Raw genomic sequence first — 22001 nt, forward strand, 5'->3', positions numbered from 1 at the left:
AACATGTTGGAACTGGGTCTGTGGTTTATCTTTGTCTTGTGAGCTGACTCGCGCAGTTGTTATGAAATAGTAAAGATACTGCAGCTGGCCTGGAGGCAGGACAGCAGAGTATTATGTCTCTGTGTGCGGAAGCTAAGTTCAAGAGTCAATTTAGGACTCTCATTTCCTGGGTTGTGGGAGATGCGGAGACTGTAAATCGTGCAGAATGATGGCTTTGTTGTTCTGCGGAGAATGTGGCTTCCTGATCCATTGATACGGTCTCTGAAGCAAGCGAGACTTAGTGTGAGTTGCTGTAATGCTGATCACAGAAAGGAAAGGTATGAACTATGAAATGAAAAGAAAATAAGGCAGAAGGGGAGGTACAAAGATAATAAGAGCCAGATCTTCAGCAGTAAATCAGCATGTCTCCATTCACTACTGTGAAGTTGCACTAGTTTAGATCAGCTAAATATTTGAACTAAAATATTTACATGTAATTTATACACTATATGTGGTCTATGTAGAGCGAGGTATTTATCCTAACTCTCACAAAAGCAAAGGCAATGGCTCAAGACTTGGGCACTCCCAAAATGGATATAGTGGAAGCCAAGAAGTAATGTAGAAAGCTAGCATTAAGTGGACAGCTACACTGCTGTGAATCAGGTGCGGTTCTCTCCAGCTCCCACCATGTGTTGTTAGAATTGCCTGTGGGCCATACTTATTTATGCTGGTCTGTAACAATCAGAAAAGGCTAAACACTAAATCTGCCATTTAATCCTGGGCCTGCATTTTAACCACATTCCTCTCCCCCATTACACTGAATTAGAAAGTAGATGATTTCTATATGAGACCCTACGTTGGGTATACCCCACTCCAGGAGCACTGTTTCACAGAGGTGATCATCCCCGGGTCTGTTGCTCAATTTCTAGGTCCTTTAAGATAAAATTTAAAAAGGACATTAGAAAAAAACAAGAAAACCATACTTACTTACGCACATTGCAAGGAATTCTGCACTGAGTGCACTTTCACTATTTGTGTAGTTTGTTTACTTTTTGCTCTTCCCTCATTTTAGCCAATGAAATTACAGACTAGTCAGTTTCACATCTGTTTAGTCATTTTCTGGATTTGATCCACTCGCACAATGGTATTTTCCTTGCTAACAAAAAGTGGGACTATTCTTACACGAATAAATAGAAACTCATTCCACTCCTGTTCTACTGACATTAAATACTGGAGCCATGGGCACTGTTGGGTTTAAGTTTGAAAGTTCTTGGTTACCCTTTCTTTGTCTCTGAATCAAGTTCGTTTTTATCAGAATCTGACCTGACAATCTCTCATAACTAGGGGTCAATTTAAATCGCAGTTTTGTGGATTTCGCAGAAACCACAACATTTGGAATAGTCCACAAAATCAACAACAATACAAAACTTTATAAAAATAAATTGCTGGCTCTCCAGTGGGAGCTAGAAGTCCTCACTGCTGCTGTGGCCAAGCCTTGTAACCCATCCAGGAGAGGAAGATGCCAGCTGGTGGGGTAGTTAAGAAGGGCAGCAGAAAAGATGGCTGCCACCCCTTAGTCCCTCCCCCTGCCCCCCCCAGGCCTCTCCACCAATTAGTGCTGAGGGGCAGGGCCACACAGAGCAGCCAGCAGCCAAGATGGCTGTCCCCTCATCCCTCTCAGGCCACCAGAACACATCTGTGAAATGTCTGCTGAATCTGATCCGTATGTTGCAACCAACCCATGAAATCTGGTACGTCTAACTGTGATTTAAGCAGACCTGTACTCATAAGCAATGCAATAAATCTGTGTGTTTCTGGAATTACTAGAACAAATACAATATTTTTGTATGGTTTATTGTCCCCTCCTTGTCTAGCTTAATGCTAAGTGCCTACCCCCAAAAAGAGCTCATCTATTCACTTAAAACCCACTAATCTATAAGCCAAAACTGCAGCTCTGATTGCAGCCTCTTCTGAGATGCTGGAAGTCTGGCAAAAAGTACAGAGAGAGAAGTATGATGGGAGATGCATGTTAATATTCTCTGCACTCTTGACCCCATTTGACCTCTTGTGGTCTAAATTAGGACATTGCAAATTGAAGGTGTCTGAAAGAAAATTAGACTTGTTGGATTAAGGGTGATAATTAGAAATAAAAGGAGCTGTAGGAAAGCAAGGTTGAAAGTGACTTTCCCATTCTTTAGAACAAAAATTAACCCAGTGCTCTCTTGCATAGTTTTAAAACCTAAAAATGCTGGTCTGGGGTACAAATATACATTTCAGCAGTGAGGTGCTGCCCTGTTAAAGTCAACTGCACTCTTACAAAGAAACTAAACAAAATCTTTCAACCGCACGTAGCAGACGCGAGACTTCTTTGCTTATTATTTGCTGAGAGCCTCCTGCTAGGCTTTAATAGCCCTATTTTATCAGATTATCAGAGGAACTGTGCTATTTTAGCTTGTGATCGCTCAATTAAGGGTTCTGCTGAATCTCTCAGTACATACTTACATATGCAGAGAAAGAAAGAGGAAGCTTGCCAGCTTGCTTGGGGAAGTCTATCTTTTTCCTGTTGTTCTTTAGAAGGAATTTTATTTTCTCTTTCTTTATTTGTTGGGGTAGCTCATGAAGAAGATGATGATGGTGTAACCTCATCATATCAGATATTATATCATCAACAGAGCCAGAGTTTTCATATTCCTCAATTTCTTTCTATTTTCTACCAACAGCGCTGTCATGTTAATTGCCGACTATTTGTGCCATGGAAAATCCAGCCCCAAGTAGTATGAGTTTAATTCTTTTTTTTTTTTTTCACTAAAATAAACTAGCAAAAAGTGTTTTCATGTACAAAGTTAAAAGGAAGGGGCCTGCACAGAATTTAAACATTTGGGTTTGCCATTTTTAATCCCAAATCCATACCTAGATAGTTAAATCAAAGTATTTTTTCAGAGGTGTGAAGCACCCACAAATTTTAATGACAATAACAAGAGATTCAGGGGCCAAGCCCCCCAAAATATTAAGCCATTGTTGGTGAGTTGTTGTGGCCCCTTTTGCCATAAGAAATGGAAAAATTACCTCCATAAATCATTTATGTTCTCTGCACACAAGGCATGGGAAACAGTTGCAGGGAATGGATCTCCAGGAGCGAACTATCAAACGTTCTTCTAGAAATAATATTACATTCCTTGAAGCTATCTAAAACATTAAAACAATTTGACCTGGTTACTTTTGGATGCATTGGAATTTTCAGATTTTTGTAAATTGTTTTTGCTACAATTAAATAGTTTTTCTAGTACCATATTTAGTCAAAAATAGGATGAGATCCCCCCCTCCCCCCCATCAGCATAGGAGGAAAATAGCTCCTTGTCTTATATTGACATACAAAGAAACCTCATTAAATACATTGTCCATCATTAAGCTTCTGCCAAGAGCAGCGTATGCTCGGTAGTGGAAACCAATTATGCAGTTGCCTAAATGCAGCCAATACTGAGCATGACTATAAAACACAAGGTCCGTATTGGGCAAACATACTGATGGAAACCCTTTTTTTGGGGGGAGGGGGGGGAATTTCAGAAAAATGGGTGAGCGTTCCCTCCATAGGGAACAGGCGCTAGGCCTGGATTTGTTGTAATACCAGGCTGGCATCGGGAAGGCCAGAGACAGCCCTGTCACCCTCCTCTTGGTGCCAAAAATGCTACCACAAGCATAGGTCAGTACAGCCCATCTGAATAAGATATATGGTAGAGCTCATTGTGCCCTCTGCACTGACTCTTTTTGAGCCACTATATTGAATCAATGAATCCTAGAAATTAAGGGATGGAAGGGACCTCAAAAGATCAAGTCCAGCCCTGTGCTGAGATTAAATGATCCCAGCAGGGTGTGTGTCCAGTCCCCTCTTTAAGACTTCCAAGGTTTAGGATTGTACCGCCTCCTTGGGAAGTCTATTCCAAATTCTGGTCACCCTTACCATAAAGAAGTTCTTCCTTGCATCCAACCTGAAACCATCCTCTAACAATTTTTATAGCCATTGTTCCTTGTCTTCCCTGGGGCACTAGTGAACAGCTTTTCTCCCACCTCCCAATTATTCACCCCTTACATACTTATAGATGGCCACCAAGTTCCCCCTCAGTCTTCTTTTCCCTGGGCTGAACAGTCACAGATCCTTTAGTCTTTCCTCACAAGGCTTGTCCTCCAGACCCTTCATAATTCTTGTGGCCCTTCACTGGACCCTTTCAAGATTATGCATGTCTTTTTTGAAGTGTGGTACCCAGATCTGGACACACTACTCCAGCTGCCATCTCACCAGTACCGAGTAGAGAGGAAATATCACTTCCTTTGCCCTGCTCACGATGCATCATCTAATGCATCCTAGTATACTATTAGCTCTGTTGACTGCAGTGTTGCACGGGCAGCTCATGTTCATCCTGTGATCAACCATGATCCTAAAGTCCCTTTCAGCCATCATGCTGACCAGGACATCTCCTCCTAACCTATATTCATGTCGCTGGTTACTTCTTTCCAGATAAAGCTCTCTGCATTTATGCTTATTGAGCTGCATCGAGTTCTACTCCACCCATCTTTCTAGCTTGTCCAGGTCTGCTTGGATCCACGTCCTATCCCCTAGTGTGACCACTTTTCTCTACAACTTGGTATCATCCACAAACTTGGCCAGTGTGCTTTCCACATCCTCATCTAAATTGTTGATAAAGATGTTGAACATCACAAAGCCAAGAACTGAACCCTGCGGGATGCCACTGGCTACTTCCCACCAATACAGACTTGTCCACTAACAAGCTCTGGGTTCAACCCCTTAGCCAGTTTCCAGCTCAACTGACCATGGACTCTGCCAGCCCACAATCCCCCAGTTTTTTTATAAAAACATCATGGGAGACCATCTCTAAGGCCTTTTTAAAATCCAAGTATATGACACCAACTGCATCTTCCATATCTAAGTAGTTTGTTACTTGATCATAGGAGGAGACAAGGTTGGTCAGACATAACCTGCCCACAACGAAACAGTGTTGGATATCCTTCAGCATTATGCCTTCTGCCAGTCTCTCACACATGGACTTCTTGATAATTTTTTTCCAAAATTTTACCCAGTGTTGAGGTCAACCTGACCAGCCTGTAGTTTCCCAGATCCTACCTCCTCCTCTTCTTAAAGATTGACACCACGTTGTCTGTTTTCCAGTCTTCCAGGACCTCTCTTGAGCACTTGAATAAATTTAGACTTCCACTTCATTCCCACAGCTGAGCTGCATCTTTCTTTCCCATTTCAAATGATTCCTGTTTCTTCAACAGCCTTAAAATGTCTAACAAACATCACCAAACAGAGCCCCAAACAGTTCACCCAGAATCCCTGCATCAAATGAGGTAAAGTGCATCAGTTCTGGATGAACTAAGTCTATGGGTACCCATAGTAATTTGCCTATATACGAAGTATTACAGGCAGGTTTATTTCAAAGTCAGTGTTTTCAAATTTGTTCCTTGCTTCCATGTGCTCAGGGAGAATAGGGTCTGACAATAAGGAGGGGAGAAGGGGCTGAAGGGGGAAGAAGTTTGGGGAGTACTTGGCCCCCTAGATTTATCTTCCCTGCTGTAGGAGTGGGAGGAGGACAAATTCAAGGCAAACCTCTATGCTTGGGAAATTATAACAAATATATATATTTTCCATATGTAAAATCTAATTATTTGGGGTCATCTTATGTTCAGGGTCATCTAATATTTGAGTGAATATGGTAATTACAGTGTGTAACCATATTTGCTTGACTGGCTACTAGAGAAATTAGCTTTTTTCATGGTTAAAAATTAGTATTCCTTACTTTATAAATTAAAATCCAACAATGAGCAAAACTTCTAGTTTTGCACAACTCACTTCTAATCCTCAAGGCAATAGGCGATGAAGGATGTTTTATAGAAGTGTACCAAACAGCACAATCTGACAGCTATCATGGCTTTTTCACAACTGGCCATCCTTCAGATATACACAACCTGGACAGAAAAAAACAACATGTAGATTGCTGAAATTTCTCACATGTAATCAATAGTGTATAAAGCCTGCTGTTCAGCATGTCTGCAGTGCCACATATTGCATGTTCATGTGTTCTCTGCACTGCAAGGGAGCTGTGCGGGGCGGAAGTGCCACTGCTGCAGCCCCAGGAGGCCCCCAGGATTTCAGGTAAAGCTGCTGGGGCCAGCCCAGTACGGCCCTAGCCTCCCCTACCCCACCGGGGTAACTTGCTGCGTGCCAAAGGGCAAGTAGCACAGGTGTTCCCCTGGGACAACCAGCAGTGGCGCAAGGTGCACCACCGCTAGTTGTCTCGGGGGAACCAAATGTCCACGCCCATGTGGATGTGACCATAAGGTTTAACTGTCTTCAGTATTTATTTACAGTAATTTAATATGCCCTTCACAAAAGACAGTTTACTCGTTTAGGGCAATATACTATACTATATTCTGCTTTGAGTTCCACTAGGCAATGACCGTGCTGATAAGCTTTTGACCAGCACTGTTTATATCTCTTTCTAACAAGATAAAAATCATAGTCTACTCCCAGGTAGGAAAATGTGGATAAAAAGGAAAGCTAATTTAAACAGTTAAGAGGTTCTGATGAAACAAATGCAATCAAGGTCACTTCCATTGAGCCAAGCAGGATATTTCATCCCACTTCTAAATGCTAAAGCTATCTCAGTTGAGTATAACATTTTTAGAAACCTGTTCCTTTTTTAAGTTCAGACACTTTTTACATTTACATTTTTCAAAGCTTGTGTGGAGTACAGGACTTTATTCTCACATCCCATAAATCATTTTAAGGAATAAAGCATGTATTGGAAAACTATGAGTATAGGTAGCAGGGACCAGCAATGCCAAATAATGCAATACTCTGTAAAATGTCTTAGATAAAAGTGCTGTGTTTTGTATATGCTATCTTTCACTATAATACTATGTCTGCATGAATAATATTCTGGCTGTGTCTACAACCTACTTACTACCTTGCTGTATGTTTAAGTTACACTCAATGCTTGCTTTCATATGTAGGTCTTTTATTTCTCTGCAAGTTACTTCTTTACAGAAAGTACCTTATTTTCTCATTTTCTTTCTTTTTGTGTTTTTTTTGTTTTTACCCTTACTGCATTCTTTTAGAGGAAAAGTCCGGTAAGATATCATTTAATTTTTCTACCTTCTATAATTTTTTAACAGAATACTTTGCCCGTACTTTTCTGTTTGATCTATTTTTCATATGTCTGAAATGTAAAATGTGAATACCATATATCCTTGTTTAGAAGCCATAGCATCTATTATGCTGCCTCCCTCATGGATTTAATTCCAAGGTGTGTTTTTTAAATTAGCTAGGATTCCTTGCTGTTATATTTTATTATTTTCCCCTCTGGCTTGCAAGACAAACAGAAAGCTTGAGGATGGTGAAGCCCTGAGCGCAAAGAAGTATGTGCTCAGGATTTCACCCAAGTTTGTGTTATGTACATCACAGAGCATTTATAGTTATCAGAAGATATAAAAGCCTTTAGTTAGGTAACATGAACTTTGCTGCTATGGTAACATTCAATACAATGCCAATATATTCTTTCCAAAGACTTGGTTGTATTTTTTTCTCATGCCGTAACGTTTTGTAGGCCTGTGCAGATTTTGAAGTGCTAAATAGGAGACAGCATTGGCTCTCAAGAGAAGAACCTTTGAAATCTAGTCTCTTCTCTTACAATTCCTCCTTCTGTGGTCTTGTGCAAGTTTCCAACTTGCTGCCCCTAGTTTTCCCATCTGTAGAAGAGATTTTTCCAATTCCCAAGAATCATGAGAGTTGTCATAGTCTAATATTTGTACACAGGAGTAGATTGAAAGGTTAGTGACAAGTTACTGATGCTCCAGCGCGTTATTAAAGTTCTGAAGCTTCCAACCAGTGCATGTAAAAAACCCACAAAACAAAGGGAAGAATGCACTTTTGCTTGTGGGTTAAAGCACTCTCCCCTATTATGGGAAGCCCAGATTCAACACTGTTCAGCTTGAGGGGTTTTGAACTTGCATTTTCTTCCTCCTCTTCCAAGGAGAATGCTCTAGCCACCTGGTTATAAAATATTATTCTAAATTGAGGTTCCCACCTCTTAAGATATGGCCTAAACTCTTAGGCTGCTTAGTGTCTGCCTCTAACGCTATGAATTTTTAAGCTGTCTGAGAAAAGTGGAACAGCATCAACAGGAGAAACAGAGTGGCTTACTCCAGAGTAACGTGTACCATGGTGATTTAAGGCAGTCTTCTGCCAGGTAAGGAATGGGAACTCAGACTTCAGCAAGCAGGGCAGAAAAAACTATAACCTGGTCTCCTATACCCTGCAATTGAGCTATTGAAAAGGAGGGCGTGATCCCTCATCCTTTCTGGGCTACCTACCTCAGTAGCCACCTCTTTCATAGAGTGAGCATTGAGGAAATCCGGCACAGGATCTTGTATGCAAGTGCTTTCTTTGGGAAATTGCTTTGGCACATCTTTATTCCTCTCAATCTCTGGAAAGACACCAAGATCCAGGTCTACAATGTAGTCATCATCCCCACTCTTCTCTATGGACGTGAAATGTGGGTGACCTGTTGTCATCTCATGGGCCTGGAGAGATCACCAATGATGCCTCCAGAAAATACTCTACATCAGGTGGGAAGATCACTGCACAAATGTTGAATCCAATGTTTGGAAATCTTTGCTGAAGCCAGTGTTACCAGCATTGAGTCTCGAGCACCAACTTCTCTGGACTAGACATTGTGTGCAGATGCCCAACTCATGACTCCCAGATGGTTCTCTGTTCCCAACTTAGTAATGCCCTGAATCTTCCTGTGGCCACAGGAAAAACTACAGGGACACACTGAAGGCACACCTCAAGAAAATGGATGTCAGCATCAAGAGTCGGGAGGAGCTGGCTGTTGACTGACTCCAATGGTGCCACAACCTGAACCAAGCAGCAGCCTGTTTTGAGTTAAGCATCTTGTCCTCAAAGCAGAGAAGAGAGAATGGAGAAATGAAAAAGAGAAAAATTCTAGCTTACAGCCTGTTATCTCCTGTAGAAAGATCTGCAACTTCTGTGTATAGGTCTGTGGCTCAAGGATTGGGCTCTTAAGTCACCACAAGGCCCATCAATGAACCATGGCAGAGATCATCCTCAAACTGAGGAATGGCTGACAAAGACTATAAAGGCCAACCATAGAGATGTTTTGGAATAGTCTAAATGATTTCTCATTTCCATTTCAGCTGAAACTACTAAGTAAATTGACCCACATTTTCCAGTAGATTTGAAAGTCCCAAAACTGCCTTTTTTGGATGGATTTGGATCTTGTTGGGCTGGGGGGAACCTCACCCGGTTCTAATGCAAGTTAAAGTTTTGGACTATAATTTTCTACTTCAGCAAAAATGCTTTGCAATTCACTATCCCCACACCTTTTGCTTTCAAGTGAAATTAGTAGGGCTCTTCAAAGAACTTTCCTGCAGTGAGTGGGTCTGTATTTCCAGAAGGCTGAATATCTGCATGGCATTTGCCTCCTGTCAAAATATGAGACCTTCTGGTCTCAATTGTAACATGATTCCAAAATATTAGGCAAGTTTCATTAGAAAGCCAAAAAAGCAAGTTATGCCTATAGTTCTGAATTTGTGTGATTTATCCGTGTGGATTTTGTCACTGATTTGTTGCATTTTACTTGCTTATTTTCATTCTTATTTGGTTCTCCTGCTCAATTCAAAATGGCTTTCTTGCTGCTGAACCCCTGTGGTTGGGTAGATGATCCACCCAAAGACAGAGCAATCTATTTTTACTTCTTTGTGCATGTAATTTCCATTAATCTTAAAGGGAGTAATGCATGCAAATAAAACCGCAAATGTGGCTTGAGGCAAAAACCAAGACAAGATAGCGCTGGGACAATTAGTGCACGTATCCCTGAGTGGATGAGAGAGAGCGAGATTCATTCGCTACAGGAATGAAATTAAGAGCTGCATAAAATTTGGCTCTTATAAAATCAATGAAGCTTTCTCTCTCTTTTTGATGCACTTAAAATTCTTCTCAAACATTTGCAGAGATATCACATTTAAAGCCTTTCTGAATTCATAAATTTATCACAGACCTGTGCCATTCTTAAAATCGCCACTCTTTTTGTTACCAGATTCCAGAATTCAGTGGAAAAAGAACGTACCATTCCATGAACCCAGAGAAGATAATTTCAAGCAGAATTGTGAAATGCGTATTGTAACTATTCATTAATGAATGCTAGAGAGCTATAGAAAAGTCCAATACACATTGGTGGCACAGTGTTTTATTTATCATATGTGGAACTGATTTCCGGGCTCTGAGAAATGCCAACAATATGTTCAGCCAATTGCCATTTTGACGTGACTGGCTGTGAGAGGATGTGGCATTCCAGTACCCTACACAATCGGTTTGCAAACATGTTAGTTAAACAATACACAGCCACAAAATGTATCACGAGTGCAGATGAAGATCTAGCCCAGCAACACAAAATGGGTCATGAGTAACTTTTTAATTCTGATTAACATGCACATGCTAATGGTGGGTTAGCAGTTGGTTTCTCATATACACACACAGCACACTAGACAGTGTATCGAAAAACTGGAAAAACATATCGCTTCAGTATGCTCACTCATGACATAAGTAACCTCAGCACCATGTGTCCTAGGGAACTTCCTATTTCTCTTTACCCAAAAACCTCATACACTTTGAAAACTCACTTTCATATCCCTGACCTCATTCAGCAGAGAGTTCATAAACATTCAAACAGTGGGCTAGTTCTTGATTTGGAATATCACAAGTTGCTTCTAAATGCCTCCATTCATTTACAGGTCCCTGAACACTTCCACTTCTGCTTCCGTGGGAGATTCGCTATGATTGTGTGCATTGGCAGAAAAAGGGGGAAGGTCTTTATACAGTTCTGTAATTATTGAGGAATATTTGCAGTCACTGCAATGCAGTTTGCCTTGGTATTGTTTCCCAAAATAATGGGTAGCACTTGGATTCATTAGCCCAGAAAGACAGTCTCTTTGTCTTTGTAAAGGTTTGAGAAGAATGTTAATGGTTTTGCAAAATGTGCAGTTCTTCACTCTCTGCTCTATCACTGATTTCACCCATTTTTTTGGTCTGCTTCAGCTTATCTCTGCTGTTACACTCATGCGTACATATATATGCACTTATATTCATCCTGTTGGCCACATCCTTAGCCCCTACTCTGGTGGCATAAAGCAGCCTCAAACCCTGCAAATCCAGCCACTGATAGATTTCTCTAGCATCCCTGGAGAGTGACTATAGCGATTGTGGCCAAAAAGCGGGGCATGGCAGGAGTACCACTGTGTTTTAAGGATGCCCAACTGATCAAAAAGCCTTTTTGGGTCATTGGTACACCAGAATAATTTTAAGTATCCATGAGGCTGCTGTAAATTCAAAAATAAAGGAGCTGCTGTGGGTGCATCCTGTCGCTCATCCACTGGATAAGGCTTGTGCTGGATGCAGATGAAGATCTAGCCCAGCAACATCTTTTGCTTGTGTCAGCATGTAATATGTTGCTGATGTTGAAGGGAATTGTGAGTCTGAGCTGAAGAAAAGCCACACTGCAGCTGCCTGAGCTTGTATTACAATGCTAGCGGGGGGAAAAATGACAGGGTGAACTTGAAGTAGAAGCTTCTCCTTGGGACTCAGTGCTTTTTTATTAGGGAAGGAATGTACATATGGTTTTTAGCATTACTTGCATTAGGGCAGTCTTCTGACAGACAGTAGGGTACCTAGGGGCAGGAGAGTGGGATACTGTCCTCAGGCACTGACTTGGGTGGATGCCAGAATGGCAGCCTCCTGGGGAGTCTTTACTGTGGTAGCAGGTGCTCCTTTATCATATCTGGATCAGCCATGCAACCCCCTGGCTGTAGGAGCCCAGATGGAGAAGTCCCGTTCTGCCCAGCTGTAGGAGTTTGGTACCAGGATATAGCAGGAACAGCCCCACACTACCTGGTCATCCGAGGGTCTTAATTGCCCCAGGGACTCAAAGACCCTGCCCTTGGGTATGCCCCAATGAGTGCACCTCAAAGCAGTTTAACGCACCATAAGCCACACACAGCGCCTCTGCACTAGGCCTCTACAAAGCAGCTAGTATTCGATTCGGATTCAGCTGATTTGGGGGACAGTGATTCGAATCACTATCCGAATCTGATTTGGAGATTTGGCTGCCGCTGAATCAGCCACATCTCTGAATTGAAGAGGCCCCATCCCCTGCCTGCTCTCCTAGCCCCATCAATGGCTGCCTGGCCTGGCCCCAGCATCACAGGATTTTAATTTAAAAAAATTAAAAACTAAAGCCCCACACTCACTGGCTCCTGCCAGATGGGGGAGAGGGGGTGATCCCCGCTGCCCCCCACTGCCCCGCGTTTCGTAGGGGGCTCTGCCATGAGCCCCCAGAGGCCCCAATGGCCTCTGCAGCAGCTGGGGAGTGCAGGACTCTTTAAAAGAAGAGAGCCAGGACGCTGGGGCCAGGCGGGGAAGCCACTTATGGGGCTAAGAGAGCAGGTGGGGATTGGGGGGCTGCTCAGGGGGCCTGGGAGAGCAGGCAGGGGATGGGGCCTGGTCGGGGTCCCCCCTCCTCCAGCACCCCCTTGCCCTGCCTCCTCCTTACCAGCATGGAGTCCGTGTCCAGCTCCCTGAGGCAGTGAGTGGGGACTGCCTGAATCTCCAAATCTCTTCAAATCTTTTCTGAATCAATTCAGAGAGTTTTGAATCGATTCAGACCTTTTTATTGGTCTCCCAGTTTCAATTTGGCTTTGGAGATTCAGCCGCCAAATTGGGCCAAATCTCCTAATTGAATCAGCACCCAAAGCTTCACACAGCCCTGCTGTGCACCTGTTCACCACACTGCTAATTTGCAGCAAAGCTGGTTTTTTGGCACTGGCAGATTCTGGTGTCAAAAATAACTGCCACTGAAAAAACTAGGGCAGTGTACGTGGCGGCAGTGTGCGCCACAAGAAATAGAGCCTGGCCAGCCAGAATCACCCAGGGCCTCAGGTACAGCTGCTGGGGCTAGCACAAATGCTGGCCCCAGCCTCCTCTTCCCCACTCGGGTCACTTTGCCACATACCGGAGTGTGTGTGCAGGGGCATGCCCACAGACAAATAGCAGTGGCACAAACATGTGCTGCTGCTGTTTGTCCCAGGGAAAATGCACACTCCTGCACATGTGTGCTTGTTGGGACATGACCCTTGAGGCATTAGCTTTTCACCTTTGATGTCAAATTCTGCATCAGACCAGAAGTAAGGAGGAGTTCAGTGGCTTCATTTTAATCCCCATTTGTAAGTTACCAGCACTACGAAGTCATTTAATTAATCATGCAGCCACTGAAGGATTGTTTGTTTCTGTTGCCTCAAGAAATGTGATGGTGAGCACATTATTAGATCCCTTTCATGCGGGGGGGAAGGATTTAAAAATGTTTAAACTCAGCATTTAATCCTGCCATGTCCTTGCACCCAGCTCCTAAACCAAGCAGCGCATGGCTCTTCTAAATCTGCTCCTAGGCCTGGGTGGTACAGAACTACTCCTCCTGTGTCCTCACACCCAACTCCCAAGCCAGGCAGTGTGGGGCTTCTCCAGCTTGGCTCCTATGGCCAGAGGGGGTAGATGTGGCAAAGACTTGGGGGGCAGAGGGGCACCATTCCAGCGCTCCCTCTAAGTCGGCATCCGGGGCTGGTGCCCTCTTATCTTCCCCCCGCTTAGTTATACTACTGTGATAGACAGCATATAAATGTCTACATTTCCATCCCATCATCTGCAGAAGAACATGCCGAGGGATTGGGTTATTTTACTGTTGCTGTGGAATTATCTTCTCCACATGGAAATACAGAGACTGGAGTAGCCATAACAAGACAGCAGTATAAATCCCCTGCCCAGGCGTTTGTTTTATAATGTGCTTTCCTCCTACCCTGTTCCCTTGCTCTCCACCTCCAGCTGTGTGTGTGCACACTCTCACTGTTTGTTTTATATTGACTCTCATTCCTGTTTCTCTTAAGGATTAGTTGGGGTCATCACTGAACTAGGACAACAAGTCCTTAAATGCACAGTTTTTTTTCAATTCAGTCAGGTGAAAATTTGTGAGGAAATGTTTTTTCCTTGTTTTGTTTGCAGGACATTTTCCTCTGCATTTAACTTTTTTTGAGCTTCTTACATACCTTTTCCTATACATTCCAAATGATCTGCCTCTCTGTCCATCTCTGTTTCTCAAGTGCATTTATAATGTGCAAAGCACCGTAGTATTGAAGTACAAGCTCTTTGAAATAGTTGCAGCTGTAATGTACTTTCTTATCTTCAAGAAACTCAGACTTGTAGCATCCCTCCTCAGGGGAGGCCCCTGGCTTGGTTTTGGCAGCATTCTCAAAGTTTAAAAACACCTTGGGGTGAGACTATGCCAGACCCTGTATTAGACTGCATTATCCATCAAACTTTATTTCAGGGCTAAGTGAGATCTGAAGTGTCTTTTTAAAACAGGTATACTCCTTCTGGGGCCTGATTTACCTTCTGGAACTCTATCACTCCTTCAGCCAAGACTGCTGTGTAGCCGTATACATTTTGTTCAAAATAATTTGAATAGGGAAACGTGGTGTCAAATCCACGGTGAGTTTAAATGTTTGAAAATCCTCCTCCCCGCCACTCCGCACCCCCCGCATGAAATCTAAAGATGCCCTCACCATCACTTTTCTTGAGGCAAAATAATACATCCTACTATCACTGCAGGTTAATTAAATAACTTCATAGCGTTGATAACTTGCAAACAGGGATTAAAATGAAGCCAGTCAACTGCTTTTCACTTGTCAGCTGACCCAAGATTTGACACCAGGGTAAAAGGCCTCAAACTGGACACTCATCCACATGCTATAAATCCCATTTTATGTTTAGTACTTCAGTGAGTGGATGTTCAGAGATTTCTACTTTCAAGTGCCTTTCAACTCCTAGTGTATTAGTCTAGAGTAGGCCCTGGCAACCTCTTTCAAACCATGGGCCAGAACAACTTGGCTCTGGTGGGCAAGGAGCAGGAGAGCTGAGAAGCAGCAGCCGTGTGGGCACAGCTTCCAGCTCCTTGTCCCTAGCCCAGCTCATTGCTGCTGAGCCCCAACTCAGGCCTGGGCACAGGCCAAGGCTTGCAGCTCCATGGGCTGGTTCCAACCTGTGGGCCTATGTTGCCAACCCCTGATCTGGAGACTTATGGAAAGCTGCAGTGCCCCAATGTTAGGCAACACCAGAATTTCAAATGCTATAGGTACATGGGATAAAATGAGTTTATTTCCACAGGGATGATGAGAATCCTGTGGTGGTATTTAAGTAGGAATTTTTACTATCAAGCAGCAATGTGGCCTAATGCAAAGGTCCTTGGACTGTGAGCTTGGCATTGCTGAGCTCTAGTGCCAGTTCTTCATAACACCACAGCGCAGAAATGTGCCCCTGGTCCTTCCAGGAGCTGAGCAACCCCACATAATCAGGCCCTCTGTTCTCTCTCTTTTTTTTTTTTCTCCATGTCAATGCTAAAACAATACATCTCCCAGGCTACTGATCACTACTTGTTTGTGAAGCACTTTGAAAATGTGAAAATCGAAAACACTCTAAGCACACTGAGTAATTCGTATTGGAGCAGCAAAGAATGACTGTGAGTGCACCCCCCCCCCCACACACACACACATGCACCCTGCATATTTTGGACTGTACCACCTAATTTAGACAACAAGCTTTTGGAACAGGGTCAATCTTGTGTCTTTTGATTAATGTTCAACAAATTGTTCAAATATATAGATATATGTGTAATTACCCCTACAGTAATTGAAGGAGCGCATCTAATCAATTTAATTTGTGTAGTTATTGTTTGAAAATTATCCACTGTCCCACTTTCTTTCTTATAGCATAACCTTAAAAGATGTGGGGCTTATTTTAAGGAAAAAAATAGAGAAAGAGGAAGGGAACTTGTTTCTGAGGTCAGATGCACACCTGTCAAAGTCTCTATGTGCTGGGGGCCACGTCTTAGGCTTCTGAGTTCCTCAAGAAATCCTCATTGGTTTTGTCCCATGGTTTTCTGTTCAAACTCTTCTGATGGTTGGGTTCAGATGACTTCTCTATGATGAGTTTTGGTCAGCTGCCTTGGTGAGCAGCATGGGAGCTGCAAACAGAGAAACCTTGGAGGAGCAAAGTAAACTAGCCCACCTCTCTCTGAGAAAGGGAAGGTGAAAACCAAATCAAGAAGGAGGAAGACCTCAGAACCAAGTGAGGAGGGGAAAGCAGCTCCAATGCCAGAGGAACGGGAGAGGAGAAGATGCCTGTGGAGGATCTTTGAGTGCCTTGTTCACTACACTGAGGCTGGGGACTTGAGCTGCCATCCCTTCTGGAGCTTCCCTATTTACTCCCCAAATTCTTACAGTCAGCTGCATGAAGCCAACGGTCTAGCCAGTTAATGAGCAAAGTGCTAATACCTGCTGGGGGGTTGGGAATATAATTTTCAAAACAGTGTAATTGCATAGGGGGGGAAGTTTCTCATTACCCGAGCATCTTTACTGATCTGTCACTCTCTGACTAGGTATCTGTTCTCTCTTCCTTCTTGCTGATCACAGAGGCGCAGCCCGGTAAGAACTCGCTCACTGTTTTCTGTCCATATGTTTATGAAATGTCTGACAGTTTGTTAGAATCTGCCTTGCTCGGCCTGGAACTGGTTCTGCATTGATAGCTCTTAGGGAAGTGAATGGATGGATGCTTTACCTGGTGCAAGTCTTCCACAATGTGCTCTCTGATAAGTGGTTGTGTGTGTGAATGTGCACCCTGTGCAAGTACAATAGAAAATGCATTATGTTAAAAAACTTTAAAGTCTTTTGAGAATCACCTGAGAAGGGAGGTGGCTATCTTAAAGTGTGGCTCCTGTTTGATTCACTGAGACATCAGACAAAAGTAAAAGTCCTGTTGCTCACAGCTGCTTACGATTCACCTGTTAGACAGATTGGCTTTCTCACAGGGCATGAATTTTGTGTGGGTAACGGCCACGTTTACAACTTTTTAGTTGCATAGGGTTCAGTCCGGCACAGACATGGCTATGCATTACGAGAGTAAGACTGATCTCATTTAAACCTGAGCTTAATAGGATTGAGCTGTGATGCTTGGTTGTTTCACAGTCCTGTGGGTGAAGAAAACCAAAGGCAGCAGGTGTTGTGGGTTAATTGCATGTACCCTCTGTCCACACACACATTAAGACCTTCAGAGCTTGTTGCCAAGCATGTTCCATGAGGCCATTCAGGAGCCCGTCCCTCACGGCTGTGACTGACTTGCTTCTTTCAAAGATTGCTCTGGAGCACAGTGGAACAGCTGCTATCCCAGGAGACAATGGGGATAAATGAAACTCTTGCAAATAGCCACTATGCTCATCAATTGTATCCAAGTACTTTTTCTCCTACAATGCCATATCCTCGCCCTCTCTACCAGTCTGCTTCCCCGTCCTCGCCATTATTCACATCAGTGAGTTCACAGTAACCCAGCTTAGAATATGGTGGGCATATAATTTTAGAATAATGCTGGGTGCTCAGTGCTAGCAGCCTCTCTCATCTCACCGACTTCAACAGATTTTCTGGATAAACCTCTATTTTGCTTACTGACTGAATTTTACCTAATAACTAACCCTAACAGGGTACTTCTAGCCCAGCAACCTCAAGAAGTGTGAATGCATGAGTACAGAGTATGACAGCGGAGAGGAAAACATGTTGCACCACCCTCTTGATCTTGATCGGGGTGCCTGTACATGAGTGTAGGCCTGCTCCGACACGCTGTAACGACAGCGTGTTAGAGCAGACTCGATTCAGGTTTCCCTCGCTTGATGCGGGTTCTGTATGTGCAGATTTGCTCTTATGCAACGATCCTTTTTATACCAAAAATTAGTTACATGCGAGATAAATTCACTCTTATGCGATTTGGTGTGGTGGAAACCCGCAGTCAGCTGCTTTGTGCGGTGCACTGTGGGAGTGACGTGCACCAAAACATAGTCTCCCGTGTGGATCTGTGCTCCTCGCTCATTGTCTGAGACATGTGTTTCTGTAGTTGCCATCCCCATTATGGTAACATTTACCACCACCCTGTGCTTGTGTGCACTCTCTGTTGCTGGTGAGTACCAAAATTGTCTTGTAAAAGTGGTAGAAATGGGTCTGGGGGTCAGTACAGCCCAGATCTTGGAATATATCCCTATTTGTTACATTGTAAAGTAGGTTCCCTTTATGCAAATTCAAGTTATGTGCCATTTTCCAGGAATGCACGTACAGCCTAAAGCAAGGAAAACCTGTAATCAAGTTTGCTGGAGCGTAGTAATTACTGCGCTCCAGCAACCTCCCGCATCTCATGTATCAGCACCCTCGTGCTTCAAAATGGCAGCAGGGGCACTTGAACTAAAGCTTATTGAACAAGTTTTAGTTCAACTGCCTCGTGCAGCTGTTTTGAAGTGCAGGGACGCTAATACACAAGGTGCTGTGGAGCTTTAATTACAGCAACTCCCAGTGCTACCCCCCTTGCGTCCCCCCTCCCCCCGGTGCCCTGGAGCACATGCAGAAGTGCAAATCTTTCTGGAGCTAACACACCATTGTGGTGCATGGAAAAAATCTCTGTATAGCACATGTGGAGAAAAGGCTTGCATTAAGAGCCCACTTTGACAATACACATTTCATAGAGCTGTGGCCTAGGTTATTTATTAGTCTGCTGCCGCATAATGTTCTACCATGGTAACTGCATTATGAAGAAGTAATGGTAACCTTGCTGTGTTGTTTCTATGATACCATAGGCAGTCACTATCACATTCCCTCAGGAGATGGCTGTCAGAAACACACCACATCTTTTCCCTTCCTCTTTAGAAATTTACCTCTTGTATGCTTGTTTTCACTTTTCTGTTTGTAATAATTTCTACTTGTGTTAGAGTCTTCCAGTTTCCTAGGTTATAAATTGCTCCTTAAGATTTTACTAGTGTGCTTACCTTGTATATACTTACATGACAGTTTAGAATAGTGACAAAATGTAGTTGCTTTAAACCAGTTACAGCGTATTGAAGTTCAGGGGTGTGTGTGTGGTGGGGGGGTGTATGTATAAGTTGATACAGCACTGCAATTAAAAATGATTAGTGTAATAAACTGACAATCAAGACAGCTGCAAATACAGCATGCCCACAGACTGGTTTTATCTGGTTCAAGATCTTTTAATTCATTTTCTCTGCTCTCATCAACTGGGGGCAGAACCCGTGTGTGTGTGTGTGTGTGTGTGTGACCAAGGTAGTTGGATTGATGTCAAATTTCATTTACCTGCTTTGTACTGAGATGCATCTCTTCAACCAACTAGATGTACCTATTTTACATGTATGTTATGCTTATTGCTTACCCTCTCCTAAACCTTAGTGTCTGTTTCTAATTCTAGGGTACAATTAAAAGGAATTTATCCAGTAAGTATATTCTTTAGCTTGCAGGAACTGAACATGTCAAAAAGGTTAATACTCTTATGTTCTTTAGAAAAAAAGTCAGATTTGCTTCAAAATATGCTCCTCTACCTTTTTTTCAAAGTGCACTTCTTTTCCCAAGCAGTAATTCTTAAAGGGGACAGCTACAGCATATTTTATTTACTAACACATGAGCCCTTAAAAGGGACAGTGCTAATATCATTGATCTCCTGCTGTGTGTAGCTTTCTGTCCTTCATGAATGTGTTGCTCATAAAATTAACTTAGCCCATCAATATGACATCTACATGGAAGATGTTATGTTAGTGGCCTTCTCATCTGATAGTATCCAGAAAAATTAGATTGTAATTGATGTATAGACTCTGCTGTCTCCACAAAGAGCCATACAATGAGATGATATGTAGCTTGCTAAAGTATATTTAGTCTCGCTGAGTTGGAATTACACTCATACTGTAAACTCCCATATAAAGAGAGAGCAATACATTTGTACATATTGGGAAGGTAGAATTAATTCTTCTCCATTTTGTGGATTAGTCAATCTCCAAATTTGTCATTGGCTCCAACTTCTTCTGGCATGTGTAAGTACATGCTGGTTTTGTGTAATTCCAGTGACTCGCATCTCCTAGTCTTTCATGTGAAAAATTGCAACTCAACACAAAAGAAAACAATCTAAACAGTACCATCATATGTGACAGGTGAAGAGATAGCACGACCCAGGCGCTCGACACCAACTCCGGAACTTGCAAGGTCAGTATGAAAGAAACTGTCATTTATTATAGATATTGCATAGTAGTTAGTCAGGGACCCTTGTATCAAAGGAAATGATGATCAGTTATTACCTAGTACCCCACCAGCTTAATCAGTGGGCATCACTAATTATGTACAGACAAATCTGTAAGCTGTCTAAATGTGTTGTCATTCTTGGAAGCACTATTTCAGGAGGGGGGAAAGCATTCTAGAAGCTATTTATAAAATTGTTCTTTCCAGCATTTCAGTATAAATACTTCCAAAAATGAGATAAAAAAACACAAGTTCTTTCCATGAGGCAGAAGGTATCAATATATTTTTCTGCTTCCTGTTTTAGATGGTATATCTCAAAACATTGGCCACCCAAGAGATGAAGTATCTTTTAAGTCTGACAAAGCTGTATTTTACTTTAGTTTCTGACCCAGAAAAAACTTAGATGTCTGGTTGCTGTTTCCACATGCTCCTACCATCTCAGTGTCGTTGCTGTAGCTCAGGGATGGGTATCAGTTGTGTAATCAGATGTTGTGCAGTTCATTATCTGTTTACAAAGCTGTGCACTTAGGAATCTTTAAATATTTGAAAGGACAATCTACTCTTAAAAAATATCACTAATAACATTTATTGATGATGCTTATGTTCATTTAAACAAATTAGAAAACTTTTCCGACAGCAAGGTTATGATTGTTGTGTAAGAATATTGATAAATAGAAGAAGACCAAAAACAAATGTAGGAACAAGGTCTGTTGAGGTAGCCACTAGTCTCTGCCTTTATATAAATTGTATTTACTCAGTCTGAAATAATGTAATAGGCAAATCATGTCCCTCCTAATATTTTAAGTAAAACTGTGGCATGCAGTTCAGCAGGAGAGAAAGGCAAGATGAGACTCTATTCTGCCCACAATGTATATTTTACAGATAGAAATATTTAACCTTGGTAGTCTGAAGTCAGGCAGGTAAAATGAATTTAGTCTATAAGGTGCAAATGTACTCTGCTTTCTGCCTCAGTAATTCCTATCCAGAGTAATGTTTGCTTGTACTAACAGGAGTTAACCTAGGCAACCTGTGTTTTTTAGATTGGTCACTAGTGTCTAGTACCTTTTGCTGTATCTAAGCCAGTGGTTCTCAACCTTTTTAGATGAAAGGCATTCCTCGGTAGAGTTAAGGCACCCCTCCAAAAATGCCAGCTCTTAGGCTGCCTATAGAAGTGCTCCAACACGTTCTAATTGGAAAGCTATAGCATCACTTGGGTGTCACCTGTATGAAGCCCCCTGTGTTTCAAAATGACTGCAAGGGTGCTTTAATGAAACCTCGTTGAATAAGAGTTAGTTAAAGTGTACTTGTGGCTGTTTTGAAATGTGCTGGGGTGGGAGGTGGGCAGGTGGGGTGGGAGGTGGCTTAATACACATGAGGCTAAGCTGTTTTAATTAGAGTGGTTGCCTGGGAACCACTTGAATTAAAACACCTCCCCTCCTCCCACCTCCAAGTGAATTAGTGGTAGTCTGAAGAGTTTTTAGCCACTAAAGGGTTTATGCCATCAAACACTTTGAATCTGACACTTCTCTCAAGCATATTCAAAGATTGTTCCTTAAATGACTTCATTTCATATTTGTCTTGTCCTACAGCAAAAAAGCCCCAGATGATCCTACAGCCCTTGCCCCTTTGTTTGGCCCACCACTGGAGTCAGCATTTGAAGAACAGAAATTGGAAGGTATGAAAAGTGGCTAGTCCGGCTGTTCTTTAAAAAGGAAAAGACTTCTAAAAATAAATTCTCTTTATTTTATAAATGAATTCTGTAATAAATCTGGGAT

At 42.5% G+C, this 22001-nt stretch overlaps 1 protein-coding gene across 1 annotated transcript in view; it reads left to right on the forward strand.

Moving 5' to 3' along the window:
* The window catches only part of SGIP1 (SH3GL interacting endocytic adaptor 1), a 195654-nt gene that overhangs the window by 107486 nt on the left and 66167 nt on the right, over positions 1–22001 (forward strand). Inside the window, exons 10-14 of the mRNA XM_059727918.1 lie at positions 7114–7125; positions 16588–16599; positions 19409–19433; positions 20142–20193; positions 21816–21901. Of these exons, the coding sequence (XP_059583901.1) occupies positions 7114–7125; positions 16588–16599; positions 19409–19433; positions 20142–20193; positions 21816–21901 (187 nt within the window). The remainder of the gene's footprint in view (positions 1–7113; positions 7126–16587; positions 16600–19408; positions 19434–20141; positions 20194–21815; positions 21902–22001) is intronic.

This window comes from Alligator mississippiensis, chromosome 5 (genome assembly GCF_030867095.1).
Source record: "Alligator mississippiensis isolate rAllMis1 chromosome 5, rAllMis1, whole genome shotgun sequence".
NCBI classification, from domain to species: domain Eukaryota; kingdom Metazoa; phylum Chordata; order Crocodylia; family Alligatoridae; genus Alligator; species Alligator mississippiensis.